Below are 19,110 nucleotides of genomic sequence, written 5' to 3'. Positions count from 1 at the left end.
ATTTATTCAGAGAATCTCTTAAGTACATGGTTGCATTTCACCAAGCAATGGGTTTGACATTCTCAAATTAGTAGCTAATTGCTGAATGACTGGTAAGATAAAACAATAGATAATAACAAAATTTTTTGAATGTGTTGCTGTTGTAATCAAATTGCAAATTACTCTAGCAAGTGGTCCCTCCTTTCAGTGAGAGCTAATGAGTGAGACATTTGATAGAGGAAAGTCAGGAGGATACAAGTTGAAACTGTAGTAGATGCAGTTTTGTGTACAAAGAAGTGTGTACGAGTTCCACGTGACATCAACATCTTTGAGATGATACAAGGAAATATTGAAATTGAACAGTTTCAGACAGGGAAAACGTTCACTTGGGAGATTCATAGAATCTGGTGTTTTCTCTGAAAAAAGCTGCATTTGATAGGACAAAGTACGAATGTGTTATGAAGAACAGCTTCTTGCTTTCCCTTCCTGCATCTGCACCAGTCCCTGTATAAAGGCCCATAAAGACATGAATTCTGGAGCGGTTCACTAAAAAATGCTGTACATCTAATATCTCAACATTCAGCTTAGTCAAGAGAAAAGGTGCCCAACCTCTGCAGAGCCACCAACAGATGCTACACAGTCCTACCACCCCTGTGGGGGGAGAGAATAAAGTAAAAGAAGACAAAAACCAAGGGACTAAAACAGAGACAGATGGAGAAATAAAACTTTAAATAATTAATAGAAGAATATGTTAAAGTTGGCATTTCAGCAAAGGGTGGTAAAGACTATGTGTTTTCATGGTTCTGTCACAAGGGAACTCTAATACAGAGTTCATAAGTGAGATGGTGCTTTCACCAACACTCTTTTCACAACAAGAAAAGCCTGGCAGAGAGATATTTTAAGAGAACAAAAGTAACATCTGGGTGTTGTTAGATGAGTATTTTCTTTTGAAATTTATTTTATTGCTAAATAAATAAAAGCCTGGCTTTTTTATGCAATCATCTGCTCACATCAGTCTGACTCATTATTGTTTTCCATTTATATTTGGAGGCTAAACCTATTGAATAATGAAAACAGACTCCATCCACCTTGATGTGAATACATAGCGGGTCCTGCAATGTGACATATTATCGTAATAGAGAGGTTGAATTAATGATTTCCGTTTATAAATGAATCTGATTTAGAGCTGTGCATATGCACAATCTGAGTTTATATTCAGCCTTTGGAAGCAGTGTATATTTTTAACACCTTTTTAGTAATGCAAATTATACTTGATTTGGCTTCTGAAACTGAAAAGACTCTTGTGAATCCAGAACTTTTAAATCCTTACTGTGTGGTTTACAATTTAGTGTGTTGAAAAATGATTAGTCAATTTACCTGAAAAAGTCCTGGCTGTTTGAAATAATATCTAACCTCTAATGGTAGAATTTCCTGTTTATACTATAGAGCATTCAGGAATGCAGATCTTCATTACAAAGACAGTGTTCATTTGTCTGTGCCATAAAACTCTGCTTAGCTAAAGGACTTTAACGACTTAAAGTTATTCAGCAGAGCCAATATAATTATTTTCATCTGTTAGAGAAATATGAGGATTACTGGAAAATTAATTTGTAAGAGGAAAGGACTTATATAATTAATTATCTTTATTAAGAAATTATTGAATTCTAGTAAAAGAAAATTTTGTCTGCTGTTTAAGAAATTAGTTTCCTACCAGTAAAACCATCTTGCAGAAAATTATTTTCATTTGTATTTAGCAAATGACAACAAATTAATGATTGAAACTGTCTTTCAAAGACAATTTGCATAGAACATTTATTAGGTCCCTACTTATTCACAGTGGACAGAACCAGCAGGTGTTCTCTTGCTTACTGTCTGCAAGTCTGAAGGCAGTGCTAACGAAGGCTGGTCTCAGTCCCTCCTCCCATACCACATGTCTATGCCTGTGATGCTTTCTGGGACTCGGCCACTCCCTCTTGCTTTTCTTGCAACCCACTCTCTCCTCTGCCCAGTGTACTGCCTGTTAAAGATAGTGGTGTGTGAAGAATCACGAGGATGTATCCAACAGAATATTCTAGGAACTATATTGCATACTGCTCTAACACCCTCAGGTTAGGTGCCTGGCTGTAGATGTGATTCACAAGACTGAGACAGAGCATATGGAGCAGGGACTTCAATTTGCAACAATCCAGTGGGCTGTAGGGGCACCTAAATCAAGAAATGGGATTAGCCATTTCTTCTAATGTTCTCTTTCTTATTTTAAAAAGAAATATCATTCTTGGATATATTTCCTTGAGATTATTATTTTGTTACAAATTGCTCCTAATTTGTGGAAGTTGGTCTGAGTCATAAATATCTGATACAGATATACACTTCTGCGAGGTTTAAAGAAGACAAGGTCTGTAAAGAGATGTTAAACCCTTGTTTTCCTGGGTATTTACAGATATTTCCCAACCCTCCCCTACTTATTTCAGTGGGTGGGAATGACATTGTAATTTTGACTGAAATAAAACCCTCATAGACTAGCAGGTTTTCAGAACATCTATTATATTTTATATGTAGTTCATATGTTGTGCTTAAACTCATTAAACTATTTGTCATGCATGAATGTGAAGCACTTGAGCAGGCAGCCCAGAGTAGCTGTGGATGCACCATTCTCATCTGTCAAATTATTTAATCAAATAAATATAATCTATATATTCTGAATCATTGTGCCTATCTGTTATAGGGTGTAGCTTTTTACTAATTCAAAATTGAGAGAATCCAATGCTGCTGACTCCAACTCAGAAAAGAGAACATTTCAGCAGCAACTAATGCAATGACTCAAATCCATAGCAATGTAGATTCCCTGTTTTGGTTTTGTCAGCAATTTTAAATTAAATCCTGTTCATGAAAGATTTAGAACTTGGTGATAAAGGCTAAGGCTGTAACTTGGCTTAGACTGAGGTTATGGGGTGATAATTGTTTTAAGGTGTAGGAACACTAAATATGTACAGGTGATAATTATTTTAAGGTGTAGAAATACCAAATATATACAAGCTGATTTTATACACATATACACACACTTAAATTTGTGGTTCTTACTGGAGAGGAGAAGTGTAAGGGGGAGGAAATTGCTGTCCAGTTTAAATTGAGCTGTAGAAGGACATTACAAATCATAAGAGAATATTTTGCTATTATTTCTACTGCTGACTTATTGTGTGTTTATTTTCTCAGTTCTGTGTCATTTGGAAACAGCAGAATGAAAGACCGCTATCAGAATGGATTAGAAAAACAAAATAATTTTTCTTATGATTTTATTTTTAATGAGTCTCTTTCTAAATTTTCCATTAAAAATAATTTTGTGGTAATTGTTACAGTCAGACCTGATGAGACTTTTTATCTTTGTGTCATACAATATCTTAAGGTAAACTATAATGAAGATGTTTGAAGGCATACCCAGATAAAAGGAGAAATTTATAAGGACTCAAGTTTGACAAGTGTTGGTGCTAGTTTTAAGGTTTCAGGTTTTGTTATTGTTTGGTTTGTTATTCTAGGTATCCTGGCTGTTTTTCATGTTTATTGCATTTTCAAGAAATAGGAATTTGCCCTGCCGAGACTTTGAGACTGTTCTGTTTTTCCTTCATCTCTGTGAAAGGAATGATGATAAGGAGCAGCACAGAAAAGCCTAAAATAGCTCTGAGATGGCTTACATTTCTCAACTCCGGCACTGAAGTGCAAAAGAGCTGTATTTGCATGACACTGAATATGAAGACTAATTAGAGACAACGGATGTGTCACCTTGGCCTGGGCCTGTAGGCATTGATCCTGGAGTTAGCTGGGATATTTCAGAGTTTCATTGCCTGGTTTGATGAACAACTACTCAGAGTGAGGGAAATGAAGCAATTATTTTAGTGTAAACCAGGATTCATTCTACTCAGTCTCTAATAAGATTTGAGAATTAAGAAGTGGATTTATGAAATCTGTAGGCTTGTTCCTTACTTAAATGAGTTATAGCAAGGGAACACTAAGCCCCCATTTACTTTCAAACACCACTGTATATCCTAGTTAAGGAACAATGAAATATTACCCTGTTATCACATACTGATCAGCATTTTACACAGAATGCAAACTGCTATAATGTAATCTTTCTTCCTGTTGCTCCAGCAGTGGTTTTCAAGAATTAATTCTGATTCACATTGCCTTTACAATGACTTCAGTGGACATACTCAGATTCTGCATGAGTGCAAGGACTTAATCAGAACTACAAACACCTTTTTTTCTGATTTTTTTGAGCATTGCTAGGATAGATCCCAAACAAGGACCCTGAATCATTTTGTCTTAGCTGACACAGAAATACAGGAAAAAAGTAGGTCACTACCCCAAAAAGCTGAGAGCCTGAGGAAAGATTCTATTTCTAACACAGGCTGGAAAGTGGTGATAAGAATTAGCTGTTTTCAAAATCAAAAGTAAATTTCTTTTTTTCTTTATTTCTTTCTCTGTTGTTGCTGATTCTTTGGAATCAACACAGCATAGAACAATTGAAGTGAAAAAACCCTAAAAATCAAAGAACACACCATGCTCCAAAGGTCATGCTAATGGTCGTGTCAAGGGATGTGTTTTTCTTAGACTGTTGGTCTGACTGATAATGTTATTGAACAAAATATATTTAATCCCTTTTTCTTTCACCGTTTAGAAATAATGAATGGGAAGATTTTACTTTCTTTTCTCTCTTTCTTTCTGGATTTTTTATCTCTTTTTATTCCCCCTGAAATACCTTCTCTCAAGGTAAAAAAGTATAGGTACTGTTGGCTACAGCTCCAGTTTTCAAGGTTAAATCTGGTATGATACTCCATCTGTGCTTGTTTGTCCCTAAGACGATTCTGCAGTTCAGACTAGGATCCTGACTAGCTTTACTGCTTTTTCCAGCTTGAAGTCTTAAGGTCTCCTTAATCTTTTCTAAGTCTACAAACAGCTTATATTTAGCTGAAAAGATGAGGTGGTTTTGTGTAGGAAAATGTCAAGCCTTCTTGCTTGGTAGTGCAAAAAGGCTTAATCTTTGGCCATCCTGGGTTTTAAAACGCTTTTATTTTGCAAAGTAAGTAACATGCTGCCATCTGTTGGCAATGAGAAATTACTTTATTTCTTAAGTGATTTAAGGAATACAAATCTTTAAATTCTTAAGGAATTTTGTTTGATGTTATTTTTTCTTCAATTAAACTGTAGGTATCTGAGCAGCATAAACTTGCAAAGGATCGTTCAATTGTATCTTACGATTTACTTCAGGATCCCTGTGAAATCCTTCTCACTTGAACTGATACCAAGTCCTATCACAAAGCTCAACTATGACCTGAAAATTCATTTTCAGCTAAAAGCCTGAAAAAATATGAATTTCCTTAAAGACACAGAAAAATGTGCACCCTCTCAAAGGATTTTGAATGTTACTCAAAACCAACCAAACAAAAATGTATTTTCTCAGATAGTCTTTTGGTCCTGACTCTGAAAAACTGTAAAAATATAAATGTAGAAGGACCTGCATGGGAGTGCTGTATACTTCAAAACATTTAAGGATAAAAACTTTTGTTCTTTTCTTTGGTTTTGAAATAGTATATTTTTTAAGAAGAAAAACAATGGAAGAAATGTGATAGGCTGTAGGTGATTTGTACTGCTGAATTTTGATTCCTTCTTCATCTCCAGTTAAATCCATTATGTACACTGTCATATCATCTGAAGATATCTCTTTATAATTTCATGATGGAACATCAAAAAGGAAAAAAACCCAAGTGGGCTCTGTTTAATCAGCTGAGAACCATAACTCAATTCAAATTTGGCCTTCCCTGCTGGAGTGCTGGCCAGAGTTTCAGTGATGCAGTGACATTCTGCAACCAGAGAGAACAGGTTTTACAGTGAAATAGCTGGTTGAACCAATGTAATGTCCAACAGCACATAATGACCATTTGTTAAGGTGAAAGTGTGTATAATGTGTTTTTGATTTATAATTTATACTTCACTTGCACATAAGCAAATAGAGAAAGCAGTCTGTGTGTATGTGGCTAAGTAATCACACCCAATTATACAATCCAGGCCATTTCAAGTGACTATTTCAAGGCATGTGTAGCAACTATTCAACTGTTCTGTTGGCAGGATGCTTGAAAACTGAAATACAATTGGAAATTAATTCTGCTATCCTGACTCTTGTGCTGTGACTTATACTGAACAAGATGAATTTTTAGGAAATACTGGGGTTAATACTGATGCTGCTTTGTATTCAGTTGTTTTAGTAAATATGAATCTGCTCAAAACACAGGACATCATCAGATCTTAGAGGTCATAAAAGTATGTTTAGTAAAACATAGTTCCATCCCTTAGGATAACTGGCGATACAACACCACTGTTTTGTTTTCAAATTACTGTTTTCTTTCCCTCAGCCATATATTTTCCTTCTAATACCCTTGTTTTCTAGCATATAAGAAAAGCATATTGAACTTGTGGCCTTGTTGCTAGGTTTCAAGCTGCATTTATGCAGTCTACTGAGACATTCTTCTCGTTTTTGAATTCTGAATCAAGTCCCAAGGCAACAGTACCCTGTTTCTTAGCAACACAGATGGGTAGACTGTATATTCCAGCTCCTTTGTACAATGGAAAAATAAAAAATTCCCTGAGTAAGGGTGTGCTGCAAGTTCATTGCTTCACTTACCTCCCCCTAGAAGAGAGGAAAGGGAAGCCTTCTGTGGTTGATGAAATTCAGCAGATGAAATTTGTCTGGAAGTCCCTGTCTTTGAAGAGTGGTGAGTCTATCTTTTCTGTTCTCTGCATCTCTCTGGGGTCTGTATTCACCACTGTGCATATGGATCTGTAGGTACTTTGGATCAGTGAGTTTCAGTTTCTAAGATACAAACATAAGCATCAAAATCAATGGTAACAAAGCTGGCAGAGGTGGGATGTGTGAAAGTATGCAGATTCGGTGAAATTAATGGAGAGTCATAGAATTGCATGGCTTTAGAACCTCTGGGTGCAATACCTTGATTTTAGGAAGGAAACTAGGGCTGGAGAAAATGGGTAGAGGATTGAGAGGTAAGGAGGAAATGGGTATTCATGCAACTAACAAGTTAGTGGTGTGTTACCCTGTGTACAAAATGGAGAAAAGTTATCCTTTTAACATAGTCCCTGCAAAGTGTTAGGCAGTTTTGAGTCTTTTTGGCAACATAGGCAAATTCTGAATTTTGCTGCCTCCAGACTGTGGTACTAACATTGCCATGGAGAGGGAGGAGTACAAGGGAGAGGAAAAGGGGCAGAGAAGGACACACAGCTCTGCAGAGCTGAACATTTCTGCTCCTGACACCTGTGGAGAGCCAGGTGCGTACATCGTCTTCTCATGATGGCAACGGTAACAATGCAAAGTCTCAGATGCTGTAATTTTGGCACAGACTAGATGAACAGAAGCACTTGTGCTGTTTGTCCTGTTGACCTTGGCATGTACCTGTTTTACCTGGACCTAAAGCTGGCCTGGTCAGTCTGCCAGTATCTCAGTTTAGTTGAAAACCAAGAAAAGGCTGCCTTACATGTATAAATTATAAACTGTCATTTTTTCTCCACAATTTATTAAATCATGAGCTAAACACAGCAGCTGGCTATGGTGGGACAGCTGGTTTTCCTGTAGACTGCCCACATACACACTTGATGGGAAGCCTGGGCCACCTTAGAACGCAGAGGCAAAGTGCCCACCTAAGCCTACTCACCTCCTCCTAAGCAGGAACCAGGCCGGGTTGTGCTTCAGTGTTTGGATAGCCTGAGTGTAATCTGTGAAGTAGAAACTGAGTTTTGGCCCCTTCCCAAAGGCTGTCCTGCAGCAGGGATCTGCTGCAGCGGGAAGTGTTCCAGCCGCATGGTCCCAGGCTGGAAGGAACCTGTCTTGGCAGCACAGCACATCTGGGCATGGTCTGGGAACCAAAATCACCTTAAAAAAAGAGCACAGAAATGTGACCTTCCAGAAGTAATTTGTGGGTACTTGATTTATCTCCAGTAAGCTGCCCTCTCAAATCCTTGTTCAGAAACACAGCTTTATTGGTTAGGACATATTTCCATATGCCCTTAACCTTCAATGGACCATGACCTTCTTTTAGAAAGAAACCCATTCTATTCTCAGAATGAACAAGTAAAAAAAAGAGAAAGTTGTAATGTTAGAGCTTTCCTTCAGGTTTCCTGAGCATTGAGTATTAGAATAAGAAAATATGGTTTGTATTGTGTTTTGGCCTGCTGCAATACCCCTCTGATCCATGTCTTTCTTCCAGATTTTCAGGGCATAAAAGGGGCTCTTGTGTAAGAAAGGTAACAGTCTGGGAGTGGCTTTTAGATCACAGAGATAAAACAGAAAACATGGATAAGGTAGTATCTGTGCCTAGTTCATGCACAGAGCTAAATACTTTACTGCCTATTTAGAGTGTTAATGCTGCTCCAGTTGTCTTTCATCCTGCCCAGGGGCATCCTTGGGTGTAGGAAAGGGCCTTCCTCTACCTCTGGGCAAAAAGATGAAGCTCGTGGCACTGGCTGATGAGATAGCCCATGGCAGGATGTAACACCTGGGCACATATTAGGATAGCAAGGGGGTTGCTCTAATTAATGTGTCCTGGGTGTGCCCAGGAATGTAGAAAAAGATGAAAATGCGTCAGGAAGAATGGAGAGCAGAGCTTCAACACTTCCTTCTTTTGAGGTTCATTTTGTCACTTCTACTTGCGCAAAGTGAGACTAGTGTGCACCCAGTTGTGCCCCACTATAACCCCAAACCCCTGCTGTGCTGTGCTCCCCTGCATATGCACAGGTTTAGTCTCCTGTCAGGGATGTATTGTTTAATGAGACAAGAATTAAAAGATGAAAAAAGGGTGTATTTGAGTTGTTACATAGTGATGAGTATTTCAGGCAAAATAAATTCAGAGGTCCTGTTCCTACAGGCTGGTATGAATGTTTAAATTCTTAACATCCAAGCTTTTGGCTTCAGGTGGGCTTTCCCTAGGGTCAGGAGTTTGCTTCGGCAGGTAACTTTGCAGAAGTGAAAGACAGAACCAAGAAGCAGTACTTCTTCATCTAAGCACAGGTACAACATAATATTAAACTACAACCACACCTTTATGTTCAGTGAACGTGCTGGGTTGCGCAGACAGGCATAGCCAGACTGAAAGTAACAATCGGTAACAACATTCTGTTGTGTGTGTGTGTGTGTGTGTTGGGTTTTTTCTTTTTCTTTTTGCCAGGGATTGCAATATTTGAGAAGAAAAAATTAATCATCAGGCCATTATGCTCATCCTCCACCAAGAAGAGAGAAAATTTTTATTTGAAACTCAAAGAAAATTTTCTGCAAGCCTTGACAGGCCTTTCTCACAACAAACTGCAGTGCAGCAATCCAAAGCCAATATTGATTTATGGCTGAAGCAACTTCCTGATCTTAGCTACTGGCTCTATAAGTCATCCAACCTTCCTCAGAAGCCACAAGGAAAGGGAAAAGGGGAACGGAAGCCAAAAAGGAGCTCTGAGGCCACAGGCATGAAAGAGCTTTCCAGGCTTAGGTCCAGGCTGCTCTCTCCTCTTCTGGAAAAGAAAAGGGACTTGCCTCAATATGGAACCACAAAGCCCAGATCTCCAGGGACTGTGCAACTACAAAAGGCGTGCCGGGGGGGCACGGCACTGGCCCAGCATGGCTCCTGCACACCTTGCTCCTTGGCACCATCCATGTGCTGGGCACCTCAGCCTAGGAAAATGCTGATTTTACTGCTCCGCTTAGGTTTAGGGTTGAGCTTAGGGTTAGGGTTGAGAAAACCACAAAGCCCAGAGCTCCAGGGACACTGCAACTGCAAAAGGCATGCCAAGGAGAGCATGGCACTGGCCAAACATTGCTCCTTCCACATCTTCTTGGCACCACCCATGCACGAAGGGAATAACCTGATTTTTATTTATGCCTCAACTTATGTTATATATGAGGTGAAAACTTACTTTAGACACTGTACTTGAGATGGAAAGGAGCCCAGTCCTGGGGAGACTTTGTCTAGCAGCCAAAAGGGAGAGGAAGCTTCCACGACTGGGCTTTAAGCGACTTCCCCTTGCAGGTGGGGTAGATCACCTGTTTCCCCAGAAAAAATGCCAGGTAAATTGGGCTTTGGGAGGAGCCTTAGCACATAAAAGCTGTTACCTGCACCACACCCCTAGGGCTGCCATTTCCCGGTTTTCTTAGAGGAACCGGGGGCTCGCTTGGAGGGTTAGCTCTGCCTCCTTCTTGCCTCTTTCTCTCTGTGGTGCTGCTTCTTCCCTAGTTGTCTGTCCTGTCTGCACCTGTCCTGCCCTGCTTTGGTGCTTCCCAGAGGTAGCTCGTCACTGTGACAACCCGGTGCTCTGCTATTTCCCCAACGGGACAGACGCCGCCTGCACCCAGCCCACCCCACCGCCGTGTCTCCTGCAGTGCCCTCAGCAGCCAGCCCATCCTGGCCAACGCCACATCCTGGCTTGCCGCCGCTTGGAAGTAGCGCCCAGCTGCTCACAAGAGCTGCACAGGCTCACAGCTGCTCGCAGCACACACGGTCCATGTGCCGGTCAGACACCTATGGGGCACCCCGAGGTGCAGCAGCAATGTTGTCCTTGTCTTCTGCTTCTCTCTTCGTCTCTTGTTTTCCTTCTCTGTACACTGTTCTATACCCATTCAGTAGGAACATATATCTTTCTTTATCAATAAACATCATTCCATCTCATGTCATTCCATTTCATTGTTTTCACTTCAATTTGAAATTTTCTTTTTTTTTCATGGCATTTCATTTCATCAATTTCTTCTGTCCCTTCACCTTGCTTCCTGATTTCAAGATTTCAATGAGTATAATTTTGGCAAGTTTCAGTCCTTTTCACTGCACTTCATTTCATCCCACACCATTTGGTTATAGTCACTCCTTTTCCAAATTTTCTTCTTTTTTTTCAATTTTTTCAATTTTTTTCCCAATTCTTCATTTCATGGAAGGAAATGAAATCTTGAAATCAGAGAACAAAGTGTAAAAAACACTCTGGAAAGGAGATATGATAAAATCAAATGGTCCAAGGTCCTGAGCCTGGGATCCAGACCTGGGGTCATGTTTCAAGAGTCAGGAGCGAAGGGTCAAAGGTTGGGGGAGGGGGCAAAGGTCATGTGGTCAAAGGTCATGAGGGCAAAGGCCAAGGGCCTGGGGGGTCAAAGGTCATAGGGTCATGGGTCAAAAAGGGTCAGGAGGTCTAAGATTATGGCATCAAAGATCAGGAGGTCAAGAGGTCAAAGATTGGGGTGAAGGGTCAAAGATCAAAGCTCAAGGGTCAGTGGTCAAGGGTACCAACCTCCTCCCACTCAGACTCTCTCCTCCACTCACACCACCCTCCACAGCTCAGACCCCCCCTCACACTGCCTCCAGTGCCGCTCCTAACCCCACCCTCAGCACCACCCCTAACAATGCCATTTTAGGGTTAAGGTTAGGGGTTAGGGTTGTGTCTGTGGAGAATTTCCATTTATGAAAGGACATAAAATCTTGAAATAAGAGCAGGAAGTCGAACAAACACTCTGGAAAAGAGATATGATAAAATCAAATGCAACTGGAAAAAAAAAAAGAACATTTGGAAAAGGAGTGACTACAACCAAGTGTCTTGGGATGAAATGAGGTGCAGTGAAAAGGACTGAAAATTGCCAAAATTATACTCATTGAAAACTTGAAATCAAGTGAAGTGAAGAGGTAAGAGAAGAAATTGAAGAAATTAAATGTCTTAAAAAAAAATTTGAAACTAAGTGAAAACAACGAAATGGAATGGGATGACAAGAAGTGCAGGGAAATGGACCAAACCTTGTGTGCTAGTTTGAAAACAAACCAGTGGGAGGCACCAAGTCAGAATAACAATTTAATGGAAATTAAAGAAAAGGAGAAAAAAAAAGGTGAAAGAAAACACTATCAAACTGACAGAGTCAAGGTACAACCTGACACCCTGTTAGGCAGGGTGGTGGTAGCAGTCTGGTAGAATGGTGGCTGCAGTCCTCTGAAGCAGTGATCCTGTAGTGAAACAGTCTGCTCTTCCTCTGGAAGTCCAGTGGTGGCTGTGTAGCTCCTGTCCTCTGGAAATCCAGTGGGAAGCCCGTCTCTCTGGTGTTCAGCCTCAGCTTATATCCACGATGGGATGCTTGGTTCCTCCCTCTGGGTGGAGCATCTCACAATGGGGTAACGAGTCATGAGGCAAAGTGTTGATTAGGCTCATTAACAGAAGATAGTCCGGAGGGAGTTATCTCTGAGTCAGGCGGCAGGACAATGATGGGCAATTAACAGAAAGATAGTCTGGGGGGAGGAGGCAAGGAAACACTGCCCCACCTGATTTCAACAGCTGATGGGGATGGTAATAGAATACACTGCAACCCAGGACATTATCCACCCCTTATTCTATTACCATCTACATTATCCCAAATCAATACCTTCTTAAACTCTAAAACACACACACATATATATATATATATATACACAGTGAAACCTACACACCGTTCTCACCTAAGATTAGGTCTCCTTGTGGTACACAACGGGTTTCCCCATCTTTCTGCATTACCCACCAAGTGCAACCAGGTCCTTGAGCAAAGACAATCCCACGGATGGGTTTGTCTTTGCCTGAGGTGGGATTAATCCAAACAGTCTTTCCTAAAATACCTCTCAGGTGTACCGCAGGGACTCTATCTCCATCCACTGTGTGCAAGGGTTCAGACTCGGCAGGACCAGCTCGATTGATGGACCCTCGGGTATTGACTATCCAGGTGGCCTTTGCTAAGTTCACTTCCCAATTTTTGAAGGTCCCCCCACCAAGTGCCTTTAGGGTAGTTTTAAGTAGTCCATTGCAGCGTTCAACTTTTCCAGCAGCTGGTGCATGATAAGGAATATGATATATCCATTCGATACCGTGTTCTCTGGCCCAGGTGTTGATGAGGCTGTTCTTAAAATGAGTCCCGTTGTCTGACTCGATCCTATCAGGGGTGCCATGTCTCCACAGGACTTGCTTTTCCAGGCCCAGGATGGTGTTCCGGGCTGTAGCATGAGGCACAGGGTAGGTCTCCAGCCATCCAGTGGTTGCTTCAACCATGGTCAACACGTAGTGCTTGCCTTGGCGGGTTTGGGGAAGGGTGATGTAGTCAACTTGCCAGGCTTCACCATACCTGTACTTTGACCATCGTCCACCATACCACAGAGGCTTCACCCGCTTGGCGTGTTTGATTGCAGCACAGGTCTCACAACTGTGGATGACCTGTGAGATGCTGTCCATGGAAAGGTCCACCCCTCGGTCACGGGCCCATCGGTATGTTGCATCTCTCCCCTGATGACCAGAGGCATCATGGGCCCAACGAGCTAGGAATAATTCTCCCTTGTGCTGCCAGTCCAGATCCACCTGTGATACTTTCACCTTGGCAGCTCGGTCCACCTGCTCGTTGTTGCGATGCTCTTCATTAGCCCGACTCTTGGGTACATGCGCATCCACGTGTCGAACCTTCACGGTCAGCTTCTCTACTCGGGCGGCGATGTCCTGCCAAATCTCAGCGGCCCAGATGGGTTTCCCCCTGCGCTGCCAGTTGGCTTTTCTCCAGCGATCCAGCCATCCCCACAGAGCATTAGCTACCATCCATGAGTCGGTGTAGAGATAGAGCCTCGGCCACTTCTCTCGTTCAGCGATATCCAAAGCCAGCTGGACGGCTTTAAGCTCTGCAACCTGACTCGATCCACCTTGTCCCTCGGTAGCTTGTGCAACTCGTCGTGTGGGGCTCCATACTGCAGCTTTCCACTTCCGGTTAGCGCCTACAATTCGGCAGGAACCATCAGTGAAGAGGGCATAACGTCTTTCAGTCTCCGGTAGCTCATTATATGGTGGGGCTTCCTCAGCACGAGTCACTTGCTCTTCCTCTTCTTCAGAGGATAATCCAAAAGTCTCACCTTCAGGCCAGTTTGTTATAATTTCTAGAATCCCAGGGCGATTCGGGTTTCCAATACGGGCACGCTGTGTGATGAGGGCGATCCACTTGCTCCATGTGGTGTCGGTGGCATGATGCGTGGAAGGAACCTTTCCCTTGAACATCCAACCCAGCACCGGTAGTCGGGGTGCCAGAAGCAACTGTGCTTCAGTGCCAATTACCTCTGAGGCAGCTTGGACTCCTTCATAGGCTGCCAAGATTTCCTTCTCTGTGGGAGTGTAGTTAGCTTCAGACCCTCTGTAGCTTCGGCTCCAGAATCCCAGTGGTCGGCCACGAGTCTCACCAGGCACCTTCTGCCAGAGGCTCCAGGACAGACCATTGTTCCCGGCTGCAGAGTAGAGCACATTCTTCACCTCTGGTCCTGTCCTGACTGGGCCAAGGGCTACCGCATGAGCGATTTCCTGCTTGATCTGGGCAAAGGCTTGCTGCTGTTCGGGGCCCCAGTGGAAATCATTCTTCTTGCGGGTAACCAGGTAGAGAGGGCTCACGATCTGGCTGTACTCAGGAATGTGCATCCTCCAGAAACCTATGGCGCCTAGGAAAGCTTGTGTTTCCTTCTTGCTGGTCGGTGGAGACATCGCAGTGATCTTATTGATGACCTCAGTGGGAATCTGACGTCGTCCATCTTGCCACTTTACTCCCAGGAACTGGATCTCTTGGGCAGGTCCCTTGACTTTGCTCCTTTTGATGGCAAAGCCAGCTTCCAGGAGAATCTGGATGATTTTCTCTCCTTTCTCAAACACTTCCTTTGCTGTGTTTCCCCACACGATGATGTCATCGATGTATTGCAGATGTTCTGGAGCCTCACCCTTTTCCAATGCAGTCTGGATCAGTCCATGGCAAATGGTGGGACTGTGCTTCCACCCCTGGGGCAGTCGGTTCCAGGTGTATTGCACACCCTTCCAGGTAAAAGCAAACTGGGGCCTGCATTCTGCTGCCAAAGGAATGGAGAAGAAGGCATTGGCAATGTCAATAGTGGCATACCACTTCGCTGCTTTGGACTCCAGCTCGTACTGAAGTTCCAACATGTCCGGCACAGCGGCGCTCAATGGTGGCGTGACCTCATTCAGGCCACGGTAGTCCACCGTCAGCCTCCATTCTCCACTGGACTTACGCACTGGCCATATAGGGCTGTTGAAAGGTGAATGGACCTTGCTGACCACCCCCTGGCTCTCCAGTTTGCGAATCATCTCATGGATGGGAACCACAGAGTCTCTGTCGGTGCGGTATTGCCGACGGTGCACTGTTGCTGTGGCGATTGGCACCTGTTGTTCTGCAACTCTTAGCAGTCCCACGGCAGAGGGGTCATCTGAGAGGCCAGGCAATGTACTCAGTTGTCTGATATCTTCTGTCTCCACAGCAGCTATCCCAAAAGCCCAACGATGTCCTTTTGGGTCCTTGAAATATCCATTTCTGAGATAGTCTATGCCGAGAATGCACGGGGCCTCCGGGCCAGTCACGATGGGGTGTTTCTGCCACTCGTTCCCAGTTAAACTCACTTCAGCTTCCAGTACAGTCAACTGCTGGGATCCTCCTGTCACCCCAGAAATAGAAATGGGTTCTGCTCCCACATACCTTGATGGCATCAGAGTACATTGAGCACCGGTGTCAACCAAAGCCGTGTATCTTTGTGGGTCAGGTGTGCCAGGCCATCGGACCCACACAGTCCAAAAGACCCGATTCTCCCTTTCCTCTACCTGGCTAGAGGCAGGGCCCCTCTATTCCTGGTCATGTTGCATGTTGCTCCCTTCCGGTGAATACGTTCCTGAGGTCCCTTCAAGAGGATCAGTCATATTATCATTCCGGTACCGTCTGGAGTTCTGTGTGCGGGAGACCGGAGCAATGTTGACTCTAGATGCGCTTCTTGTGGTAGTTGTCCCTCTTTTTAGTTCACGTACCCGAGCTGCTAAGGAGGAGGTGGGTTTTCCATCCCACTTACTCATGTCTTCTCCATGTTCCCGAAGGAAAAACCAGAGATTACCTCGTGGGGTGTATCCTTTCTCCCTGGTTGGGGGTCGCCGGCTCCTAATGGCAGAGACTCTTGTTGGTTCTGGTGGGATGTGGTAAATCTCTTCCTTAAGTTCCTTTTTCAATTTCTGATGGCCTTCTTCAATCAAGCTCCGGACTTGCTCAGCCAAAAGACTTGTTTCCACGGATGAGACATGGGTGCGAAACGGGGCTGTGACGGTGTCCTCGTAAATCCTCAGTTTGTTCACCAAGACGCCCACCCTGTCCTCGCCTTCCCTCCATTGCAGTGTTGCCAGGTAACGGGAGTATATCTCTGGTCCAAGGCGTGCGAACCTCAGCCACATCTGTGACGTGCACTGGACACCATCTGGGCTCTTAGGAAATCTCTCATCTTCTGAGAAAATGATCTCCAGCACAGCCAATTCCCTCAGGCACCGGATACCTTGTTCCATTGTGCTCCATTTTCCTTGGTGCACCTGGAGGTCTTCTTTACAAAGGTACCTGTCCCTTACACTTGTAAGCAGTCGCCGCCAGAGGCTGAGGGTTTCTTGGGTTCTCCCGATCCCCTGGTCAATGACCACATCCCGGGACAGAGATCCCAGTTGCCTGGCCTCACTTCCGTCCAGAATGGTGTCATTGGCTGCAGCGTCCCAGATGCGGAGCAGCCAGGTCAGGATAGACTCGTTCGTCTGGCGGGTGAATTCCCTCCGCAGGTCTCGCAGCTCACCCAGGGATAGCGACCGAGTGATGATCTCTGGCTCTGCCTCTTCTGCTGGGTGCGAAGGTCCTGCTGCATCCTCGTCAGTCACTATGCGGACTGATTTGCTTTTTGATTTCTTCTTCTGCACGGGGGCAACTGCAATCGGTTTAGGCTGTTCTGGTTCAGTGATGGTTTGCGTGGGGACGCTGACAGTGCTTTTGGTTCCCTTCTCCTCTGTGTCAGTCTGCGTGGACATGGACGCTGTTTTCTTGCGTCTGGGTTCTTTGTCCTCTGTGTCAGTCTGCGTGGACATGGACGCTGTTGTCTTGTGTCTGGGTTCTTTCTCCTCTGTGTCAGTCTGCGTGGACATGGACGCTGTTGTTTTGCATTTGGTTTCTTTCTCCTCTGTGTCAGTCTGCGTAGACATGGACGCTGTTGTCTTGCATCTGGGTTCTTTCTCCTCGGTGACAGTCTGCGTAGACATGGACGCTGTTGCTTTGCATTTGGTTCCTTTCTCCTCTGTGTCAGTCTGCGTAGGCATGGTGTTTGTTGCTCTGCTCTTTTTCCCTCCCTCATCCTGAGGATGCTGTGCCATAGCTCTGATTCTAAGCATGGTGTACATGGTGCAGGCTGTACAGAGAAGACAAAGCAGAACTGACAGCAAGTTTATGCCGTCTTTGACATCCAGAGGGAATTCAATATTTTCAAAAACTGCTGTGCCTGGCCTGAAAGGCTGGAAGAAACCACTCTCTACTCCTCCCACCAGGGGCTGGGTGCGATTGTTGAGGAGATCCCAGACATAGGAGCCCAGACTAGGACAGCCAAACAAAACTGAGTATATACTCCAAATGGTATTCATCGCCTCACAGGTTATTATGCTGTAGACATAATAAACCATTAAAGCAATTCTCATACCATTCCCTGGTTTTAACAGGAGTAATACTACAGGCAGGTAGTTCCCCATGTGAGGAAAAATATAGAGAGCAAGATACAGTACCCACATAGACAAGCTGAGCACCATGGTGAATAGGTTTCCGTTAACACAAAATTGTAATTCTGACTTTCTCTCAGAGCTGCCCCACGTTGGGCGCCAAATTATGTGCTAGTTTGAAAACAAACCAGTGGGAGGCACCAAGTCAGAATAACAATTTAATGGAAATTAAAGAAAAGGAGAAAAAAAAAGGTAAAAGAAAACACTATCAAACTGACAGAGTCAAGGTACAACCTGACACCCTGTTAGGCAGGGTGGTGGTAGCAGTCCTCTGAAGCAGTGATCCTGTAGTGAAACAGTCTGCTCTTCCTCTGGAAGTCCAGTGGTGGCTGTGTAGCTCCTGTCCTCTGGAAATCCAGTGGGAAGCCCGTCTCTCTGGTGTTCAGCCTCAGCTTATATCCACGATGGGATGCTTGGTTCCTCCCTCTGGGTGGAGCATCTCACAATGGGGTAACGAGTCATGAGGCAAAGTGTTGATTAGGCTCATTAACAGAAGATAGTCCGGAGGGAGTTATCTCTGAGTCAGGCGGCAGGACAATGATGGGCAATTAACAGAAAGATAGTCTGGGGGGAGGAGGCAAGGAAACACTGCCCCACCTGATTTCAACAGCTGATGGGGATGGTAATAGAATACACTGCAACCCAGGACACCTTGTCAAATTGCTAACTCATTGAAATCTTGCAATCAAAGAACAAAGTGTAACAAACACTCTGGAAAGGAGATATGATAAAATCAAATGCAATTGAAAAAAAAGATGACCAAGATTTCATAATAGTAAATAAATGCTAATTTCTCTTAAAACCCAACAAAACTTTTCTTTTTGAGTAATCATGGGTTTTTTTGTTGTTTTTTTTTCTCCCTCAAGTCTTGACCAGTAATGTAAATTTGCAAAACCAGCAGAAGGGAAAAAAAAAAAATGTTTTTCCCACAACCCCAGTGTTATGCTTTCTAACATCACCACTTCAAATGTCCTGACTCTAGCAGGATAATTTATAGCTTCCGTACATTTTTTATAGCTTTCCATACAGGAAATGTTCTCAAGGTTTCAGAACTTTCCCCAAGTTCCATATCAGGAATGCTTTAATAACTTGACTGGATCCAGAAGCTAATTCCAGAAAGTCTGATAACTACATGACCAAGTTATTTAGCTGTGAATGTGAAATCACATTTCAGGCTTTTGTTACAAACCAGGAGATTTTGAGAATTTTAATGTCACCAGTCAGTGCTCTAATCTCAGGACTGAAGGTTTTCTTTGGTAAAATTTTACCTGAGTGAAACAAGTATCTGTAAGTCAGCATTTCTGGAAAGAAACAAGAAAAAAGTGAAAAAAGCAAGTTGCAACCAAAAGTTTCCAATATAAGTTCCTGGTAACACTGGAGTTTAAAAGGAAATGATCAATCTCAGTGGAAGATCTCTACATCAAAAATATACCTAAGGACTTGCAGCACTGGTCCAAAATTCTTAAGTATAGGCTTGATCCTAAACAAACAAAAAAGGGCAATGTCTAT

General features: G+C 43.3%; 1 protein-coding gene across 1 annotated transcript in view; it reads left to right on the top strand.

Moving 5' to 3' along the window:
• The first annotated feature begins 6,544 nt into the window (after positions 1-6,544).
• SCIN (scinderin) overlaps positions 6,545-19,110 on the top strand; it is a 79,715-nt gene continuing 67,149 nt past the window's right edge. The window contains exon 1 of the mRNA XM_032110926.1: positions 6,545-6,743. Coding sequence (XP_031966817.1) covers positions 6,560-6,743 — 184 coding nt within the window. The 5' untranslated portion in view covers positions 6,545-6,559. The remainder of the gene's footprint in view (positions 6,744-19,110) is intronic.

The sequence above is a fragment of the Corvus moneduloides genome, chromosome 1 (genome assembly GCF_009650955.1).
Source record: "Corvus moneduloides isolate bCorMon1 chromosome 1, bCorMon1.pri, whole genome shotgun sequence".
Lineage (NCBI taxonomy): Eukaryota > Metazoa > Chordata > Aves > Passeriformes > Corvidae > Corvus > Corvus moneduloides.
The sequence above is the reverse complement of the archived record's forward strand: the minus strand, read 5'-3'. Positions and strand labels throughout refer to the sequence as shown.